At 34.7% G+C, this 20,656-nt stretch overlaps 3 protein-coding genes across 5 annotated transcripts; 2 read left to right on the forward strand and 1 right to left on the reverse strand.

Moving 5' to 3' along the window:
• Nucleotides 1–11,262: 11,262 nt before the first annotated feature.
• On the forward strand, nt 11,263–14,639 carry LOC140894665 (low-temperature-induced cysteine proteinase-like). The gene is made up of 5 exons (XM_073303232.1): nt 11,263–11,797; nt 13,006–13,241; nt 13,401–13,541; nt 13,661–14,119; nt 14,208–14,639. Exons 1-5 carry the CDS (start codon nt 11,314–11,316, stop codon nt 14,301–14,303), a joined length of 1,416 nt encoding a protein of 471 aa, XP_073159333.1. The 5' UTR covers nt 11,263–11,313; the 3' UTR covers nt 14,304–14,639.
• A 1,077-nt stretch (nt 14,640–15,716) lies between these two features.
• LOC140864528 (protein RER1A-like) lies at nt 15,717–18,266 on the reverse strand. 3 transcript variants are annotated; one of them, XM_073268769.1, is made up of 3 exons: nt 17,829–18,266; nt 16,949–17,194; nt 15,717–15,840 (listed from the first exon to the last, which is right to left on the reverse strand). In XM_073268769.1, exons 1-2 carry the CDS (start codon nt 18,188–18,190, stop codon nt 16,957–16,959), a joined length of 600 nt encoding a protein of 199 aa, XP_073124870.1. In that variant the 5' UTR covers nt 18,191–18,266; the 3' UTR covers nt 15,717–15,840; nt 16,949–16,956. The 3 variants fall into 3 exon arrangements, with proteins under 3 accessions (XP_073124870.1, XP_073124869.1, XP_073124868.1); XM_073268768.1 differs by lacking the exon at nt 15,717–15,840 and adding an exon at nt 16,647–16,851; XM_073268767.1 differs by lacking the exon at nt 15,717–15,840 and having other exon boundaries at nt 16,647–17,194.
• A 772-nt stretch (nt 18,267–19,038) lies between these two features.
• LOC140866167 (uncharacterized) lies at nt 19,039–20,407 on the forward strand. The gene is made up of 3 exons (XM_073271075.1): nt 19,039–19,245; nt 19,376–19,909; nt 20,063–20,407. The coding sequence occupies exons 1-3, from the start codon at nt 19,176–19,178 to the stop codon at nt 20,254–20,256; spliced, it is 798 nt and encodes a 265-aa protein (XP_073127176.1). The 5' UTR covers nt 19,039–19,175; the 3' UTR covers nt 20,257–20,407.
• The last annotated feature ends 249 nt before the right edge of the window (nt 20,408–20,656 follow it).

The raw sequence follows: 20,656 nt of genomic DNA on the forward strand, positions 1-20,656 counted from the left end.
TATTTCTCCAACCAATCTCCGGATCTTTCAAATCCCAAAAAGATCCAGCATTATTATTTTGGTTCACTCCTTCCACGAACAAGTGGCGACCCTCGAGAGCTCCCAGATCAACTACTCGTTCGTTGTTACGTTTTTTCTTCGGATCTCTCAGATCTTCAACCTTTTTACTACGTGCATCGATGTCGGGTCCAGCTGCAACATCTTTCCTTTTGCTGCCAGTATTTCTGTTATGCACATCGGATCGTTTGGATGATGGGCCAGAACGTTGAGCATGATTTGAAGGCCCGGGAGACTTCCTCCTTCGGGGAAGCTCTTGAGAACCAACGATAGCTCGCTCCTTTGTGGAGTCTTTTCTTAGCATTTTTGACGCATCCTTCTCATTTTTCTCTATGCACGCCCGGACCTCCGCCAAACTTATTTTTTTTCCTATATAAAAAAAAACAAGGAGAATAATATATAAATAAATACAATAAATTCTCAAATTACATCGAGCAAGGTACATTTATTTTTTTAAAAAAAAAATACAATAGCATGCAAGAGAATGAAAAAGCAAATACCGGCAGGAAGCAAAGTTTGTGGATCAACCAACTTTTTGAAAAGACCTAACGAGCGACATTCAAGTTGCAACTCACGATGAGTTTTGCTAAAAAATATTCTCCGGTGGTCCGGACTCCATACTATGGGAACCTCCCAACCATAATCCCAGACATAAACAAACTTTTTTCTCCAATCGCTTTTCGGGGATGGACAACGAGATAAAAACTTACAATCTTCGCGAGGTAAAAAATAAGTATAGGAACCCGGCATGGAACGACGCACCGAGAAGAGCGCATAAAATAAGTCTATAGTTGGGGACATTTTAATTTCGGTCACTCTACATAGGAAGCACGTAAAAAAAAGAATCGCACTTGGTGTTAATTGACTTAAACTCACCCCAAGACTATCTACAATTTCTATCAAAAGGGCATGAGGAGGAAGCGAGAAACCAAAATTAAAGTACTCCAGATATACAGTAAAATATCCCGGAGGCGGTTCTTGACATGAATCTCCATTTTTTGGAATCTTAAGAATATGTCTAGATGATAATTCAAGTTCTCGGAATGGGCTTAAAATCTCAAACTCGTCCAGAAGACGCTCGCTCACTCCTCCCGAAGACTCTTGAGAACCACTATTATCGCAAGAATTCAAATAACTCATAGGAGATAAACACTCGTCAATTTCACTATTACCGCCAGACTCCGCTGGCGAGGAGGGATAAGTATCTCGGTTAGCAACCAACACCGAAAGTACCTTACCCCGCGAATGACACCTTGCAATGATTTTTACAAGGATAAACATATAAAAAAATAAATTTTACCAAATAATATTTTCTTGTGCAATATCAAGTTTGAATGAAAAATTTTCAGTCAATTTACTATCAAAAGAATAAGCGTCAAACATTTTGGTCATAATTAATTTTATATTTCATATTGTGTATCTTGTGTGTGTATATTTGTATGTATATGGATCTATCTCCATTATGATGCGGGTTCAACATAGTCTACATCATCCACTGACTTCTTCAACACCACTTGCCGCCCCACAATCGGCTGTCGCACACCCACCACCGTCCTCGATCTCCAACTGCCAGAACACAGCCATGCCACCACCATCTCAGATTTGGCCTCGTTCCTTACATAGAAACGTAGCCATGGATGAAACTTAGGTGTATGTGGATGTCGGCAGTCCTGTTATGAAGCAACGTCTCCTCCCTCTTCGATCTACAACATCACTGTCGCCAAAACTTCGCACAGACGATCCGCACATCATCGAAGTCATCGTAGCCCCGTCGACTCCAGATTTGGACAGCGTGAAAACTAATCCATGGCTGGAAATCGACGGGAGCCGTTCGCCGGATCACTAAGCCGTCCAGATTTGGGCGCATCCGCAAGAAAAGGACGCAACTCCATGGCTGGAATTCGAAGCACGCCGGAAAAGCTAATCACCACTGCCCCGCCTCGCCGCTTCTTCGTCAAGCACCCCCGCTAGTTCGGCCGTGGATTGGGGAGAAGATGCCGACCCGTGGAGAAGGATAGCAGATACAAATACACACACAAGCATATACACACAAATTCTCAGCGTGACAGACGAAGAAGAGAGTGGGTTGAAACAAAAAAAAAACCGTAAAAAAACAACAAAAAGAAGAAGAAGAAGTTTGAGGAACTAGTAAATCGCATATTTCTCAAGCATAAAAGACCACGGCAAAATAGGGAAAGCCAACCAATTGTGAAAAATAATAATAAAGAAAGAAGATAGTTGACCGAAAACTTTGACCAAAATTTGGGTGGAGAATGATGTGTTACCAGCCATGTATATCTTTTTGGCAATATCTCTTTGTCAATTGTTGGAACGCACACGAGCGAATACTGCACCAAAAATTCAGAAATAATCGCGTTAGTAAATTGTGATGAAAACATACTGCGATGCTGAATTTATAATCACAATACTTGATAGAGTTCTACTGGGTTTCTACAATTAATATTCTGGCAGGACTTTGATTCCTATCCAATTACACTGTAATTATTATTTCGCCAGAATTTAAATTTCATTGCATCACAGTCCTATTACGTTTTCTCCATCATGGTATCTCCATATTTTTCGCAGTGGCACACAATATTCGTTCTCGACAGCTAAAATTTTGACAATACTCCGATAAAAATTCTACTCTCGGTCCTCTCAACACACGCGACACGCCCGAGAGTGGGGGGCCTATGATAGGTTACACCTAAAAATTCAACTGGGCCTGAGCCCAATCATGAAGGTCCATTCCAAATATTTTTCAGGCCCTAGCTTATTTAAATATTATATATATTTAATTCAAGCAGGCCCTGAATTCTACAAAAGCCCATAAGAGGCTCAAGCCCGTGAAACTCTCCGAATATCTATAAATAGCTCAAGTCACCTCATTATTAAGGTACACACTTTTTTTAGCACTATAACGCTCTACTCTTGATTATTATTCCTTGAGTAATCACTGACTTGAGCGTCGGAGCGCCTTCGCCGGGAACCTTTCCGGCTTCTCTGACTTTGTTTTGTGACGTAGGAACAACCCACTGAAGATCTCCCAAGGGAACGTACAAGGACTTATTCATACTCCGAACTTTGCGGAAGCAACGTGTCGAGTACAAGTGATTTTTGGCTACATCAATATATATATATATATCAAGTATAAATTATTTGTTTTGTGCAATTACTTCGCAATAAATATATTTTATGAATAAATTTGTGAGATATAAACCATTTAATTTGATTCTAAAATTTTAATTCAAAGAGTCTATGAGATTAATTATTACATAAATATGGATGCATCGCGACATTATAAGTCACATATGTGAGGTCCCCAATCACGATTTTTACCTTTCCCATAATAATGCATTTCTGCGGTGGACCTTGTTCGGCTTACTAGATTATTAATTAAATTGACCATATTAAATAGGGTAGTTGCCTATTTGCCTCCCGCATAATTTATGGGCACTGGGTTTTGAACAATAAAATCATGTACACACATTTTATTTGCTTTATATTTATATATATTTATATGGAGTGAAATATTTTTGATAATATTTTCATATATATATATGTATGAAACGATCATGTAACGATCAAGATAGCGAACTAATCGAGTTTGACGTGAGGCTTTTAAATCTGGGACTCTTGATTTATTTATATCCAGATTATATAAAAATGCCGAGCTTGAATTTATTCATATAACATTACATCCCTTGTAAAATAACATCTGATTTAATTTTAATTATAATTTATCTATTAATTTAAGTCCAAAACCAACATGTCGCACAAGACTTATCTATTGCGATTTACCTGGATTGTGAGTGATGTTTGCAGACTATCCACTAGCCTAGGTGTGTAATCGAGCCGAGCCGAGATCGAGTAGCATACTACTCGAGCTCAAGCTCGACTCGTATTTTACTGCTCGAGCTCAATCGAGTAATAAATTTTGTACTCGAGCTCGAGCTTGAGTAATGTTCGAGTACTCGAGCTTGAAAATTATATATATAAATAAATAAATATATATATATAATAATATATATATTATATTTATATATATATTTATATTATATTTTATATATGTGTGTCTTATCGAGTAGCTCGGCTACTCGAGCACATAGATTTAAAGCTCGAGCTCGATTTTATGCTCGAACTACTCGAGCTCGAGTCGAGCTTTGACCGAGTTACTCACAAGCTGCTCACTAGTAGCTCGGCTCGGTTGCACCCCTACACTAGTCTGTCGCACAAATCTTAGTCTGATGATTTATCTAATATACATCGAAAGTTACCGACTGTGGTCCACGCCATTTAAAAAAAAATGTCAATACAGTCCAACCAGGCCTTTTAGTCTACCATAACAAGTTCTATAAAGAACTTGGGCCCAAAGGCTGAGATTGAGAAGTTGCTGGAATTGACTTGTTATGGGCTTTAGCAAAACAATGAGACCCACTTGCTACAGCCCAAAGCGTAGATGATATATTTATGGAGTTTCTTCAGAACCGACCATTTTATAAACCAAAATGTCTGCAAATACCTTGATATATATCCATACTTTGACTTTCATATTACTATAAGATATACTCACTTCCATAATTTGTCACGTGAATGTGAAGCTCACCCGAATCAACATATGGCTCCAGAAACTGGAGTACAATTTCAAGAAATACAAAAAATGAACAAGATTGTATTAAAATGCGCAACCAATGCCCACATACAGAATTCGACGGTGATCCATCTCATATGAATTCATAAATGCACAAAAGATGTGTGAAAAAATTTCGAATATTCAAAATGACATGTTACAAATGAGATGATCACCTAAAATAATTTCATTTATCGGAAAATTCATTCTCATTTAAACAAAAGATTTCATCACAACCTATCACTTGTTGTCATAACATTAATAAATTTTCAATATGTCTCAGTTATACGAGTAAACTCGAACTATATCATATGATACAGCACAAGGTTGACATTTCATAATAGCTATAAAAACGTTGAGCTCACAAAATTTATAATATCACTTAGGGCATCTTCAACCCTGTTTCACGCCATTTTGAAGCGGGGTTTCTTCTCCATCCCTGGACGCTACTTAAAGTAGCGTCCAATAGTTTTTAGCCCTGCGTCAGATTTGACGCATGGTTTGGCGCAGGGGTCATTTACTTTTTTTTTTTTTTAATTTTTTATTATTATTTATTATTTATATAATAAATAATTTTATTAAATTAATATATAATAATAATAATTTAAAAATAAAATTTTAAATATTAATAATGATTTGTAATTCGCAGGGGTCTTTTACTTTTTTTTAATGTTTTATTGTTATTTATTATTTATATAATAAATAATTTTATTAAATTAATATAAATTAATAATAATTTGAAAAAAATTAAATATTAATAATGATTTATAATTAAGGTATTATTTATGAAATAAATATTTTGTGTTATAATAATTAAAATATTTAATAATTTGGGAGAATATTAGACAATGTAAATAAATAATACGAATTATATGATTGAATTAAACATTCAACATAAATTTATAATAAAAATACAAATTCAAATACAAAACTAAGCATTGAAACACACAACTGAAATTAAAATACAGAATCAAATACTGAATAAATGCAAAGATGATAAACCAGAAACAAACTAAATCATCAATAATTTGGAAAATCTGATCCAGAACCAGACCCTCCAATATCACCAAAATATCTTCCAAATGAGTTGCCTTATTGTTGACGACGTTCTTCTCCTCTTTTCTGCATAATTCTTGCTCGATCATTCTCAACAATTTGGCGCAGCACAGGATCTTCAATTGTGCTAACACCCTTGTATAAAATTTTGTTTTTCTCTTGAAGTTTAGCCAATGCTAATTGTTCTTGACGAAGTGATATTTTTTTATGCTCATTATGGATTGCGAAATGCTTTAATTGACCATTTATGGGATGAATATAGTCATTCAAATATTTGAAGTATATTGTTTTGTTTTAATTTATATCATGTATTTTTATTTTATTTCATCATTTGGAATAAATTATGTTTAATTTCTTATAATATATTATTATAATAATTCGAAATTAATATATTTATCATTTTAGTAATATTATTTTTATTATTAATATTATAATATTAATATAATAAAAATTTAATGTAATATAATTAATTAATGAAAATATTTAAATATATATGTTTATAAATAATAAAAATTAATATAAAAAAGTAAAGTAAAAGGAATATTCCGAGAATATTTTTTTTAGAGTAAGATTTGAAGTAAGTGGGTTGAAGATGAATGTTATATTTGGTGCAGAAATTGCACTCTTTTAGAGTAAAGCTGCTTTAAAATGAAATTTTGGGTTGGAGATGGCCTCAGGGGCAACCATAGTATAGCCTATGGTAGAAATCAAGCAACCAAATATTTAAATTAGTGACACGGTGGCATTAATAATCCAACAATTCCAAAATTATTATAAACTTTGTCCTTTAAGTTCAATCATATCTACTCAAGTTAATTAAAATATAATCTCACATGTTGCCTTTCGTGCTGAATATTCCAATGACAACTCCATTACACCAATGCGACGGTAAAAGTTTAGAAGAATTGTCTAAATTCAAATAACTAGATTTCGGAGAGAAATAACTTACTAGTTACCCTCTATTATATTATATAGGGCTAATCAAAAATTTTCAATAACCGTCTGAATCGATTGTACCGCATCACACCGAACTGTTTTTTTCATTTTCTTTAGATAACCGTAGTTTTTTTAAAAAATATGAAAATGCACCGCCTCCACGGTGCGGGTTTGTTTTGTTTTTTTACCCAAAAACGTCCGCATCACACCGCCTTGCTTATATAGTTATTTTAAATAATGTTATTAATTAACGACATCTTAATATATAATATATTTTTATTTCTAATTATACTCCGTCACTTTCTTTCACAACATTCCTTCAATATTTTCTCTTTTTTTTAGCACAACAAATATTTTTCAAAGATATTTTATAATCATGACTAAAAATGAAACATAAAGATCCTATTCATCTATTTTCACATTATTTTGATGCTTTATTTTTTATGTTATATATTTTATCTAATTATGTTTTGTACTATTTGTGATTATATTATCTTTAAATATGCTATTTATTATTTTTTTTATTATTGTTTTAAATAATTTGATAACTTTTTTTTCATTCTACTTATCTTTAAAAAAATCGCAAACCTACTGCAACCGCTTGAAATCGCTCAAAATCTATGTAAAACCGCAATTAAAAAAATATAATATAACCGAACTACAAAGGACAATTCGGTTTAAATTTTTTTAAAAAAACCACAAAATCGCACCGTGATCACCACTAATATTATCTTAATGGAGATGGCTTTCACATTGTATCTCTTGATTTCTTAGTGAGCAATGTTATTAAATTTTCCAAAAAAAAAAAAAAAAACATTTCAATATGGTAAAACATAATATTTTTGAACTTATATAGATAAAAAAATTATAATCTAATATAGTTTTACATAACATAGATGCGTTGAACGATACCAACTTTCTAAATTATATGGAAGCTTACCTCCGCCACCATCTATTGATATCTTATCCTTTCCCTTTCTAACAAACACACACAACACACACATGAAATATATAAAAATTTTGAAAGAGTGTGCTTTTATTGAAGAGTAAGGAATTCGAAGTGGATATATAGTTGCACATGTTTTAGGTCAGAACAGGAGATGGGGTGAGAGAGTCGTGTGGTTGTTCATATAAATATTACATGTACATATACAATGCCCCCTATTGTGGACCATTGTATTACTAATAATGCGACATATGAAAATAATGACCATACATATGAAGATAAATTAAATGTACGTGTATTATTAAATTCATATAGTATGAACGCATATTTTCCATGGAATCTTTCCTTTTATTTTTCTTTTTCACCCGTAGGTCCAGTACTTGTTAAGCTTGGCTATTAGAATCTATAAAATAATACAATTGTTTTGCCCCATACCCCTAGGTTTTCTTTTCTTTTCTTTTCGTTTTTTAATAAAAAAAAATGATTCCATTTCTTTTCTTTTCTTTTTCAAAATCAAACTTTTTGTACCCTTTTTAATGTCCAATTTGTCACACCATGTAATTGCAGTTTTAAATCGTGTATAGTTGTTAAAAAAATATTTCAACTCATTTGGTCGTGTGTGCATATATCACAAGTAAATCGACTTGATAAAGTAATCATAGCGATATAATATTATATTTGATGTTAATTAAATAGAGAGGTATAATACACAAAAAGTTTATAAAAATTATTTGACAGGTCAATTTTATGAAATTTATCTCCTTAATCCATTTCACAAGAGAGCGTCTATCCGTTATATTATTTAGACTCACTATATATACTAGCATAATCGCACACGCGTTGCGTGTGTATAAAATCATACAATATATTTAATATTGTATGTTATATATAAATAATATTTAAATTTATTTTTTAACATTTATAAAATAATATAAAAATAAATTTAAATTTTTTTTATCAATTTATCTTATCTACAATGTTTAGTTGAGAAAAATATGGAAATTTGAAATATAAAAAAAAACAAATAAAAATAAAATTATAATATTTATATTACATAAGGGCAATTTCGACAATTTAAAAGATGATGTTTAAGAGAAAATTTTTTTATATATACGAGAGATATATATTGTCTATTTATATAAAATATGCGTCTGTTTGGATGATAACATGAAAGCCAAAACTAACACCTTTATTGATTCTTTTTATTTATTTTAAAAAAACTAGTTGGCCGCGTATTCAGTCTTCAGATTCTTTTTCTATTCCTAAAATCAATTATTTTTTTTTTTAAAAAATCTTACTAAAAAGCAGTAATATGAGTAGATTAAAAAATTTATTAGTTTAATCTATTCAACTCGATGGGTCGTTTTGCAAGACACAGTCTTAACAAATATTGAAATGTATGAAGATACGTTTACATAATCAAAATTATTTACTTAATACTTTATTTTAAAAAAAAACATATATACAATGATATTATTAATAACTCGAGAAGCACATATAGCGATTCAATTAATAATGTGTATGTGTATAGTTGAAGGGATAAAATGAGAAATTGTGCTTTATAATAACTTATTGCGTAGATCCATGAAATTGGCCTCGTTAGGCGAAAAATTGACCTTAAAATGGGAAGTTTAGATGCACAAGCAAAAGGTTCGTATGCCAACGACTATAATAATATCTTATCAGTTTTTAATATATATTAATATTGGACGATTATCTCAAGACTTTTATTTGGTTTAGTTAATACTATGATTATTATTATATTAGTAATACCATTAAGAAGAAATAAAAAAATGTTTAATGATTGAAAATACTCTTGAAGAGATGTAACGCCTTTGCATATATCCTTTTAAAAAAAAAAATAAGTTCCTAATTCAACAAAATTGATTTGAAAAAAATAAATAAATATATAATATAAAGATGTAGAATTAGCATTTATTACTAAGCTTTAAATAAATTTGTGGATATTTTTGGCTACATCTGTTTTATATCCATCTAATTTCATCCACTATAGAAAACTAACACGTATTTATCGTTTGTCACGATAGATATAATAATAATAATAATAATAATAATAATAATAATAATAATAATAATAATAATAATAATAATAATAATAATAATAATACGAATATATGATTATAATTGCACAAATATCCTACTCCTTTTTCTCATAAGGCCTACCAAAAGTTGGACTTATAACCTTTTAAAATTATTTTTAAAAAAAATTTAAAATGTCCCAATCTCATATCACAACTGAAATGGTAAGTAACCCCAAATACTTACGAAAAATTATGAAATCGAATAATGGACAACTGGTGTTATACATTAGAAGTGATTTATTTCTTTAATAAAACTACAGGTCAAATAGATTGGCATGGATATCTATCTAACATCTAAAAATCATACAGACCAAATACCTAAAGAATAAAAATGCTATAAACTTGGGGGGAAACACGGTAAATAAAGAAACAACTTATTAGAAATATATATAATGATAAAAATTCAACTCAAAATAAAAAATAATTAAGAAAGACCTAATTCACAGCAATTGTTCAAATAAATAAAACTAATTCAAGAAATTTGTTAGGTAAAATTGGAGGTGTTGGGTCTTAAATGTTGGTCAATCTCTTGTTCTGGTGGCGTATGTGGAGCAGAATGATACAAGAGAATCCTGTGTTCACCGCACATTAGAAATAATAATAATATCTTAAATACCTTGCTACCTCCCTAATAACTTTTAATAAAATATTTAGGATATCGTACACCGTTTTTAAAAAATATAATATACTATTTTTCTAAAAAATAGTATAGATAATAAATAAATCCCTTGATCGACCGGTTCAATAGGTTAATTAACAAATAATCTATTTAATTAAATTTAATTTATAATACATTTTTGGTTAAAAGCAATAATTCGACGTGCGAGATAATGCTTTAATTGATTGAGAAGATAATTTGTTAGATATGAATTAGTGTAGAATTATAGTCCACGTTCTCCCCACGTGGATTCATTTATCTTCAAAAGTTTGGGAATTGAAAATATGAGAACATATTTATCCGAACATTATCTTCCAATAAAAAAGGAGTCTTGGGTTTTTGTTACAGCTCCGAATAAAAAGCCAAATGATTTGGAATTGAGTGTGCATCTCATGTTAGTTGGTGACTTCCCCATTCGGCCATTTGTTCAGTATATTAAAAGAAAATATTATAATAATATTAATAATAACAATAATATTATTATTATTATTATTATTACCATTGCAATTACTATTGGGTCTTCTCTTCTGCTTTCACATCCACATGCCTCTCACAATCACCAGCTGTTACCTTCCCTTCTCCTTAGTCTTTGAGGCCCCTTTTTTCTTTTCCACTGTCAAATATTTCAATTTTAATTTAACCCATTTAATTATTTTTTGGAATCCATAGTTTTATAAAATATCTTAACCTTAGCATACTAATTACAAATAAAATACAGAATAAAAGCAACCGACTAATGGGTCAATGATGCTTTTTTTTTTTTTTTTTTAAATTCAATCAGGGCCAAAAATAAAATAAAATAAAAATTTACCAATACAATAATAAAAATAATAATATATTAGCAGTAAGTATTTTGCCTTTATAATTGTACTAGCTAGCACCACTACCACTTCCATTTTATCTTCCATAGTTCCAAGAAACTCTAGACATGGCTTCAACCATTTCGTTCCTTCTTCTTGCACTGTTCTTGTCCTTGTTTCTCGCCGGAACATGGGCTTCCGACATGTCAATCATCTCCTACGACGAGAAAACCGGAGTCGAAGCCGGACCGGGTCTGCGCTCCGATGATGAGGTCATGTCCATGTTCGAATCCTGGATGGTCAAACACGGGAGAGCTTATAATGCTCTGGGCGAAAAGGAGAAGAAGCTCGAGATTTTTAAGGATAATCTGAGGTACATAGACGAGCAAAACGCGGTGGCGAACCGGACATACAAGCTTGGTCTGAACCGGTTCGCCGATGTCTCCAACGATGAGTACCGTAGCACGTATCTCGGCACGCGATCCAGACCCGAGCGCCGGTTGTCGGCTGTGAGTTCCCGGTACGAACCGAAAGTCGGCGACGAATTGCCGGATTCCGTTGACTGGAGGGAGAAAGGCGCTGTGGCTCCGATCAAAGATCAAGGCAGCTGCGGTAGCTAACTAGTTTACTCCCTAACTATTTTTCCATTGGTCAATATTTTTTTTCCATCTTCTTTATGCATCTCTGGTTTATGATTAGTCCAGCTTTTGAAAAAAATTTAATCTCTTTATACAAAATATCTTTTAAATATATACCAAATTTAATCCCACAGCATAAAGTTTGTGACTGGTCTCTTTTCATCGTTTGTACGATCTAGACCAGTAGTTTGTAGTTTTGATTATTTTTCTTAAATCTAGATCCTGCCAAGTAAAAAAAGAAAAAAACTATATAGCTAGTTTGACCTCTTGTAATCTTTTGAGCTATTTTTTTTTTTAAAAATCTTTTTAGAGTACTTGATTAACTCCAACATTATCCTTAACTCTTAGAATAGATTGAAAGTATACAAAATTTGTAGTTCTTGAATGTAATTCAGACTTTGATGGAGGGGATAACTTGTTAGACTTAGACATAGACACGGAAATCACGAAGGGTCATTGATATATATTAGTAAGATTAAATTAATTAAATATTTGGTGGTTTGCCTCCATCAGCGGGGTTTTGTTGGAAATTATTGGCCTTGGTGTTAAATTAATCAGTGAAGCTCTGTAGCTTTCAGCACTTGTTCAATAACTAATGATATATTCATTAACGTGATTGAGCCGCCAGCTATTGATTTAATTTTGTTACACAGTGACTAATTGCAAGCTGACAAATGAGAAACAAATTAAAGTGTGCAATTTCAAGAATTTCAAGTTGATCATTTCTTACTCATATAATAAAATCTTTATGTCAATCAGATATATGGGGACAACACTCTATTCTACTTCTACCTCCCTTGACCAAATAATAAAAAAAATTTATGTGATTATTTGCCAAAAGTTCGTTCTTTGTATGGATGGCAGCCTTTTTGGCCTCTCATTTTCAGAAAAGATATTAACGTGAATCATTCATCCATGCTGTTCAAGAGTCATGCATGAAGTTATAATTTTTCCTGGCCTTTATCTTTCCTTTTTGCTGTGTCCCATAGCCGGGAAACTTTTGGCTCCATGCCTTAAAAAGTTGTAATCTTATAGAAAAATATCGTGTGCTACAAACTCTGTTTGAACATAATCACATATGGCCCAACTTGGAAATTTAATTTGCTATTTTACTTTTATTGTGTCAATACTTAATGTGCCGAAAATGATGCGTGGCTGATTGAGTTTTTTCGAATTTTGAAGGGAGTTGCTGGGCGTTCTCCACCATTGTCGGTGTGGAAGGTATTAACCAGATAGTGTCTGGACAGTTGATCTCACTTTCGGAGCAAGAGTTGGTCGATTGTGATACGAGTTATGATCAAGGGTGCGATGGAGGTCTCATGGACTACGCGTATCAATTCATTATCAAGAATGGTGGAATTGATTCTGAGGAGGATTATCCCTACACAGGAAGGGATGATAGATGTGATCAGTACAGGGTCAGTTTTTATATCTTTATGCAAAGGAATTTAATTCATCTGACATGACCTGATCCAGATTGTGTATACATATCATGCTTAGCTTACGACTTGTATGGAATTATATACTAATTTCATTAACATGGACTTGACTATTTCCTTGGAACATTTGATGTGCAGAAAAATGCCAAAGTTGTGTCGATTGACGGCTATGAGGACGTGCCTACTTACAATGAGAAGGCTCTACAGAAGGCTGTTGCAAATCAACCAATTAGCGTTGCTATTGAGGCTGGTGGGAGGGACTTCCAATTGTATGAATCAGTAAGTTTCGTCGCACTCCAACACTGAAACACTAGATCTTCACCCTTGATAGTTTAATGAGTCATCTGTCGCATCGCCTCCTGTTGCCTCTCTCAGCATGGTTCCGCAAATTTCTGCAGGGTATATTCAAAGGGAAGTGTGGAGTCTCACTAGACCATGGTGTGGGAGCTGTTGGTTACGGAACTGAAAGTGGTGTTGATTATTGGATAGTCAGAAACTCGTGGGGGGCGAGTTGGGGAGAAAAGGGCTACATAAGGATGGAACGTAATGTTGCATCAAAATCCGGTCTCTGTGGTATTGCTGTGGAGCCCTCGTACCCAACCAAGACCGGCTCAAATCCTCCCAACCCCGGCCCATCTCCTCCAACACCCCCATCACCTACCCCATCACCATCGGTTTGTGACGATTACTATGAATGCCCTGAAAGCACCACTTGCTGCTGTGTGTATGAGTACTACAACTACTGCTTTGCATGGGGTTGCTGCCCTCTGGAAGGTGCTACTTGTTGTGAAGACCATAACAGTTGCTGTCCACAAGAGTACCCCGTGTGCAACGTTCGAGCTGGAACCTGCTCAAAGGTATGTTGAAGTAAACGATTTCTATTTCGTTCAATGACACAGTTTCTTGGTTATTGAGTGAGTTTTTATATATATGTGCGTGGTGCAGAGCAAGAACAACCCTCTTGGAGTGGAGGCGATGAAGCACATTCTTGCTAAACCGATCGGGGCATTCAGAAAGGAGGGGAAGAAGAGTAGCTCTTGACGGATTCTTTGAGGCCTCGACAGGTCGGCGACAGTCGAGCAGAAGGGAGATTCTGAATGGGAGAACAAGGTGTTATTTCTTGATGATCTCTTTGGTTTGTTTGATTATGCAAGACCTCGTCGGAAGGGAACGAAAATCAAGAATCATACATGTAGAAGGACTGAATTGCAAACAAGAACAGATTGTTGTATTACTATATTAATTATGTACAGGTTGCTTCTGTATTTCGTTCATGATTCAAGAATGAAGCTGCTTCTATCAGCAGCTTGAATGGACCAATTCAACTTGTAATCGTTGATTTACCCTACGTTGGAAATACTTTTTCTATTCCGAATACCCGACTTCCTTTTTATATTATTTTTACTTTTTGTAACTCAACATATTACAAATATGTTATGAAATACAATAAAGAACAATATCAGATGCAATATACACATTTTATTTGGCTAAAAAATACAAATAAAGAACAAGACAAGTATCAATCAAAATATGGGATGGATGTGTTCCCACAGTAACTTATTCACATAACAAGTCTTTTCTTACAGCTCCAAATCAAAATTTCGCTTCCTTGTACTTCGGTCCCCTCAACCTCTCTCTCACATCTCAATACTTCTCATGGCCCATATGTCCAGCTTAAAAACATTATCGGTCTACAGCTCTTAAATAATTAAAACCAAAGTGAGTTTTTCGTAAAACAAAATTAAGAATGAAATTTTTTTTTATATAAAAAAGTTAAAATAATAGTTTTAATTTTGAAATTGAATTGGTAAAAGAGAAAAAAAATATATAAAGGAAAATATTTTTATAATAAGTTAGTTTGATAAGATGTATGATGTTTTAAGTCTATCCAAAAAAATTATACCTTGTATTATATATAATAAAAGATGATAATTCGTATTTGTATTTAATAATTGTTTTAAAAAAATAAATATATTTGAAATTAAGTATAAAATTCATAAAAATCAATTTTAATGGTTTGTCAGTACAATTAAATGTGTAATATAGGTTTGATTCTTATTACATGAGCCATATAACATATCATCAGTGCAAAATAAGCAATATTCTTTGGATATCGTGATTTCGAGCGAACAAATGACAAAAATAAAAAAAATTGATCATCACATGTCAACTTACACCACAAAAATCACACTTTGCCCTTTTCACGTCTTTTAAATCAGCCACTGCATCTCTATTCATGCCATCAGTTTAATTCGTAAATTTCTCCAGGGTATATTCAAAGGTAAGTGCGGCGACGGGCTGGACCATGGTGTGGTTTGTAGGTTATGGCACCGAAAATGGCGTCGAGTATTGAGACTGGCTCGAATCCTCCTCTCCAGGGCCCATCTCCCCCATCAACTAAAGGCACCGGCTACTGCTTTGCATGGGGCTGCTGCCCTTTGCAATGAGCTATGTACTGTGAAGGCCATTACAGTTGCTGCCCGCACGACTATCCAGTGTGCAATGTTCGAGCCGGAACTTTCTCAAAGGTATGTCGAATAAAAGTAAAGTTCTTTATGTTTTCAGCTTTAAAATCATTCTACACCATAAGAGAACAAATGTCATAAAATTCTGAATTCAGATGATGTGTATAACAGAAAATAAAAATCAACAAATCTCGAAAATGTGTATAGTTCTGGATATTGAGAGTTCTTAATAGGGACAGAGCAAGAACAACCCACTTGGGGAGAAGGCGATGAAGCATATTCTTGCAAAACCAATAGGGGATGGAATCAAGGCGAAAACGAGTGGTACTTGAGAGATAAGAACCTTGAACAGAAGCTGAGGATATGGCAGGGGAAAGACCTCATCTCCCAATGGAAAATGCGGCTCGCTCATCGGACGGATATGAAGTCAAAGGATCACAGTCTACCATGCATTGTTGCTTCTGTTTTTCATTTTATTGATTCAATAATGGATCAGCTTGAATCCTTCTACTTGTACTAATTAGTTTATGTTACATTGGAATAAGACGGCTGAGACTTTAATACTTAGAATAAATACATTATACATAAAACTTTATAAGATCATTCATTTGTGATAGATGACTGCCAACTTATCCTCCACAAGTTCCACCCAACAGCTATGTATTATCGAAAGGAAAGCGAAAATACCAAAATGTCTTCTTTGATTTCCGATAAATGACACGAGATTTCAGTGGGCTTTAACCAGTGGAGTTCATTCAGAATGATAATTACCGTGTCACAGTATAAAATTAGGGATTCTTTAATTTTTGGAGTTCGATGTTTTCTCAAAATGGTGTCTGATTGGGTTCACGATTGGGTTTGAGAACCGGATCTTATCATTAAATTACAAGACTTCATTATGCGGTACATCACACAAGAATTAAAGGAACAATCCCCACTCTCATTGTAATAAAATTAAAAAATACATTACACAAGATTTATTTTCTATTAGGCAATAGGCATAGGTGGCCACACCAATGACAAAATTGTGTTCCTAGCGAACAACATGAAATCTTTCACGAGCAGATTAGAAAGTGGGATTCTTAAGAAGAGGGAAAACTACAAATTCTGTCTGTTGTGACTGCCTGAGAATTGAGAAATAGTTGACGATACAATACTCTGAATAGACAAGTAAACCTAAAGAAGAACCTGTATAGAAAATCAAGGCCTTGATTTATTTACCTGGAATATTAAGGCCTAGAAGTTATCGCCTCTTCGGCGGAAGCTGCTTTCTTCCCACGGTAACGCTGCTTCCCAAATGTGAAAGGGACGTATTTATATTTGATCATATGCATTATTTGCCTCTTCATCGTTGAAATGAATAGAATCAGCCAGTAGAAAAGCAGAATTGGCCAAAATACGGGCACATCAAAGGCACTAAAGAACGTCAGCACAAAAACAAAGCAGATGGCCTTTGTGAGTGAATGCCTGCAATTCAGAGTACCGAACGTAAAGACTATATTTAGGGCATTAAGGCAGGCATATAGATAAGCAGATGAGAAGATGGATCATGAGAAAGAATCTCCAGTTTTAGCACAATTCTCAAACTTTTTGCCTAAAACTTCAGCTACATTCTAGCTCTACACAAATTGAGTTTCACATATATGCGATGCAACAACTCCATCAAGATCTTCGCAGGTAAAAATAAATCTTGAAAGATCGAAAATTTAGAGGCCAAAACACTTCGAAGCAGTAAGTATAGAGAAACTCGAATAAGGGAGAGCTACTGCCTGTGACCTCGGCACCCAGCTTATGCGAAGCAAGCGCATAAGAATTAAGAAAGAAGACCAAGAAAGGCCGAAATTCAATCTTATTCTAAAGAATCCCAGAAGCCCAAACCAAATTAAACGAAACATTATTAGTGCAGCTGTTGAACATTACATGAGTAATATATTCATTTAAGAAGGTATCAAGATCCATGATCTGTTGGCATAACTAAACTTGCACAAAGACAGGACAGAATTCATGGAAATAATATCTTACAAGTTACAACAATCACTTTTACCCACACATATCTGGATCATAAAATTTTATCAGATTCTTAAAAAAGATTCCATCTAACCAGAACTTGAACTCGGGAAGACGGCGTACGAAGGGGCGGAACTCGTCGGAGCCGCGCGTGGGGAGGGTGGGTCCATCAGCCAGCTGGTGGATCTCAGGGTCCACCTGCGGCGACAAAAACGCAATCAGCAGCTGCAGGATGTAAATTCCCAGCCCGTACGTGGTGATGTAGAAACCCTGCACTATGTAGATGCGCAGCGCGTACAGGAAAGCAATCGCCGAGAGGAAGATCCACCGGTACAGCACGAACGGAGTCGATTTGTCCAACAAATGCTGGTACCGCTGCCACACAGTGTGGCTGAATTGCGTCACGACGGAGGCGGGATTGTCGCCGGCAACGCCTGCTCCGCCACCCATATTCATTGTATTTCGGTATTGAAAAGAGAGATTACTGAGGAAAACTGTAAACGCCGATTCTTCCGGTTTTCGAAATGGTACAACCGACGGTCTAGATTTGATTGAGTGGCAGTGGCTTATGGTTGCTTGGCTTTTATTTGGGCCGGGTTTGCGAGAGATAAACTCCTTAATGGGCCAAAGAGCAAACTGTTTACGGGCCCGTATGTTTTTTTTTTCGAGAAATGGATGGGCCTGTATGTTGCTAGATGTACGGAAATATATAAATAATGTTTTATTCATTTTGCCTTCAGAAAAAAATATATATTTTTGCAATCATTTTTTTTTTTTTGGTAATCATTATACACACACAAACACAAAATGTGTGTTTAAGAATTTTGGAAAATATTGTATTGTGATATAATAATGTATGAATAAGATAGTTTGAGAGAGATGAAAGTTTCCATAAGAGAGAAATAATTATGTCGATAGATGTGGACATAAATTTTTAGAAAATGAAAAATAAAATAGTTGAATAACCACTGGTCTATAAAGTTATAGTCGCACGTAAATTATGTTCAAATCAAGAAATACTATCATTATTATTATTATGATTATTCAGTTTCACTATTTTTTTTTCCCAAAATCTCTTTTTTCTAAACGGCAAGATCTTCTGTTCTAGTGATATCATATCCCTAAAAAATGAGATAGGTTTCGAAATTTGATATGATTAATTCAATGACATGATTTTGAGCCTTGTTCGCACATGCCAACGAACAAGTTGGGTGTTAAATAGTCTAGTTTTGAAATTCGGAGCATCCAATAGTTGACTTTATGGCAGAGTTATGGCCTGGATGATACATACTAGTATATTGTTAGCATTAACGTGGATCTAAATGGGTACTAGATTTCAAAGTCAACCCTCCAATGCCAAAGTCTCCGCCCTGTCTCGTTATATAGAGTTCCATCATTTCAGAAGAATCATAAATTAGTCAGCCCTTCAAATTTGATAGCCATGGTTGGAGCACCCGATTCTTACTCTGGAAATCAACCCCAGCCCCAGCCCCAGTTCCCTGCAAGCTCAGGTATCAATATAAAATATGAATGTTATTTGTTCGAGATTTCAAGTTGGATCTGTTTGTGTTATGTTACATTTAGGTTTCTGCGTTTTCAAACCAACATTAGAAACAAATTTTGCGATTTAAATGAATACAGGTGCTAACGGCATGGAATCGAAATATGCTCCGCCACCACCTCAGCTCTACGCGACACCAAATGCATCCATTTCGACTCTCTTGCCGTACAACGGAGTGAATCCAACACAAGGGCCGCCGCAGCCCCCTGTTGGCCCTTACCCTGCGCCATATCCAAACCCTGCACAGCCTTTGAACACTAACTACTCATACCCAAATCCTAATCCACAAACATCCAGCCCTTTCCCGGTCAACTCAACCACCCCACCACAGCCTTTTACTCCTGTCAGCTCAGCCACTGCACCGCCACCCTTTCCTCCTTTCTCCACCACCGCTCCGCCGGCCAATCCTTATCACCCATCTTCAACAACCCCTTCACCTTACCCTCCCAATCCATCCAATACAACAGCTGCTTATTCCCCTTTTTCATCTGCCCCGGCTCCATTTCCTACTTACCCGGTAAACCCAGGGCAAACTCCGCCACCTGTCTATCCTTCGACAGGATATCCTGCACAGCCTGGTAGCCTTCAGCCGCCCCCAGGTGCTTATCCTCCAGGTACATTGGCAACATCTCAACTATATTTCCTATATTAGTTGGCATTCATCAAGGATTTATGTGAGAAAAATTCGAAATTGTTTTTTTGACAAATACTATAAACTCTGAACTTGAGGATGCCGATGACAATCTTATGCTTCTTATGTCCTGCAGGTCAGTTTCCACCCCAAGGGAATCAAACAATCCAAGCACCATATCCCAACCCAGCCAGTCAGTACCCGCCTCAAGCGAATTTGACAAGCCAACCGCCATATTCCATGGGTATCAACCCAATGCCGCCACCCAACACTGGTTACCCAACTCCTCCACCCGCTGGAGGTGCCTACCCACCACCACCCCAATTTTAATCAGGATCATATGAATTATGAATTTTAATCTTGAACCCACAGCAAAAAATTCGTGTTATATTGATTTGTATCCAGAATTTTTATTTGAGCAAGTTCTTGTATAACATTTAAGCGTTTTTCAATACGAGCAAACTTTTCCTTTGGTTTTTTATCATAAGCTTTCAAATGTGCGAAGAAGATGCCCCATCTATGATTTGCGTTGAGTTTTACTTCGGGGTCATGTTTGAGAACACATGGACGTCCATTAACATGAAGTGCTTCATACCGTGTATACATAGTTGTTTGTCAGTTTAAATATTCTCACCCATCCAACAAAGTGATAGCCAATATCTGGATTCACATATTTCTGTGCCTATGAAATCATCAAGTTCAGAACTTCAAATTTTCGGATGTTATTTAT

The sequence above is a fragment of the Henckelia pumila genome, chromosome 4 (assembly GCF_033568475.1).
Source record: "Henckelia pumila isolate YLH828 chromosome 4, ASM3356847v2, whole genome shotgun sequence".
Lineage (NCBI taxonomy): Eukaryota > Viridiplantae > Streptophyta > Magnoliopsida > Lamiales > Gesneriaceae > Henckelia > Henckelia pumila.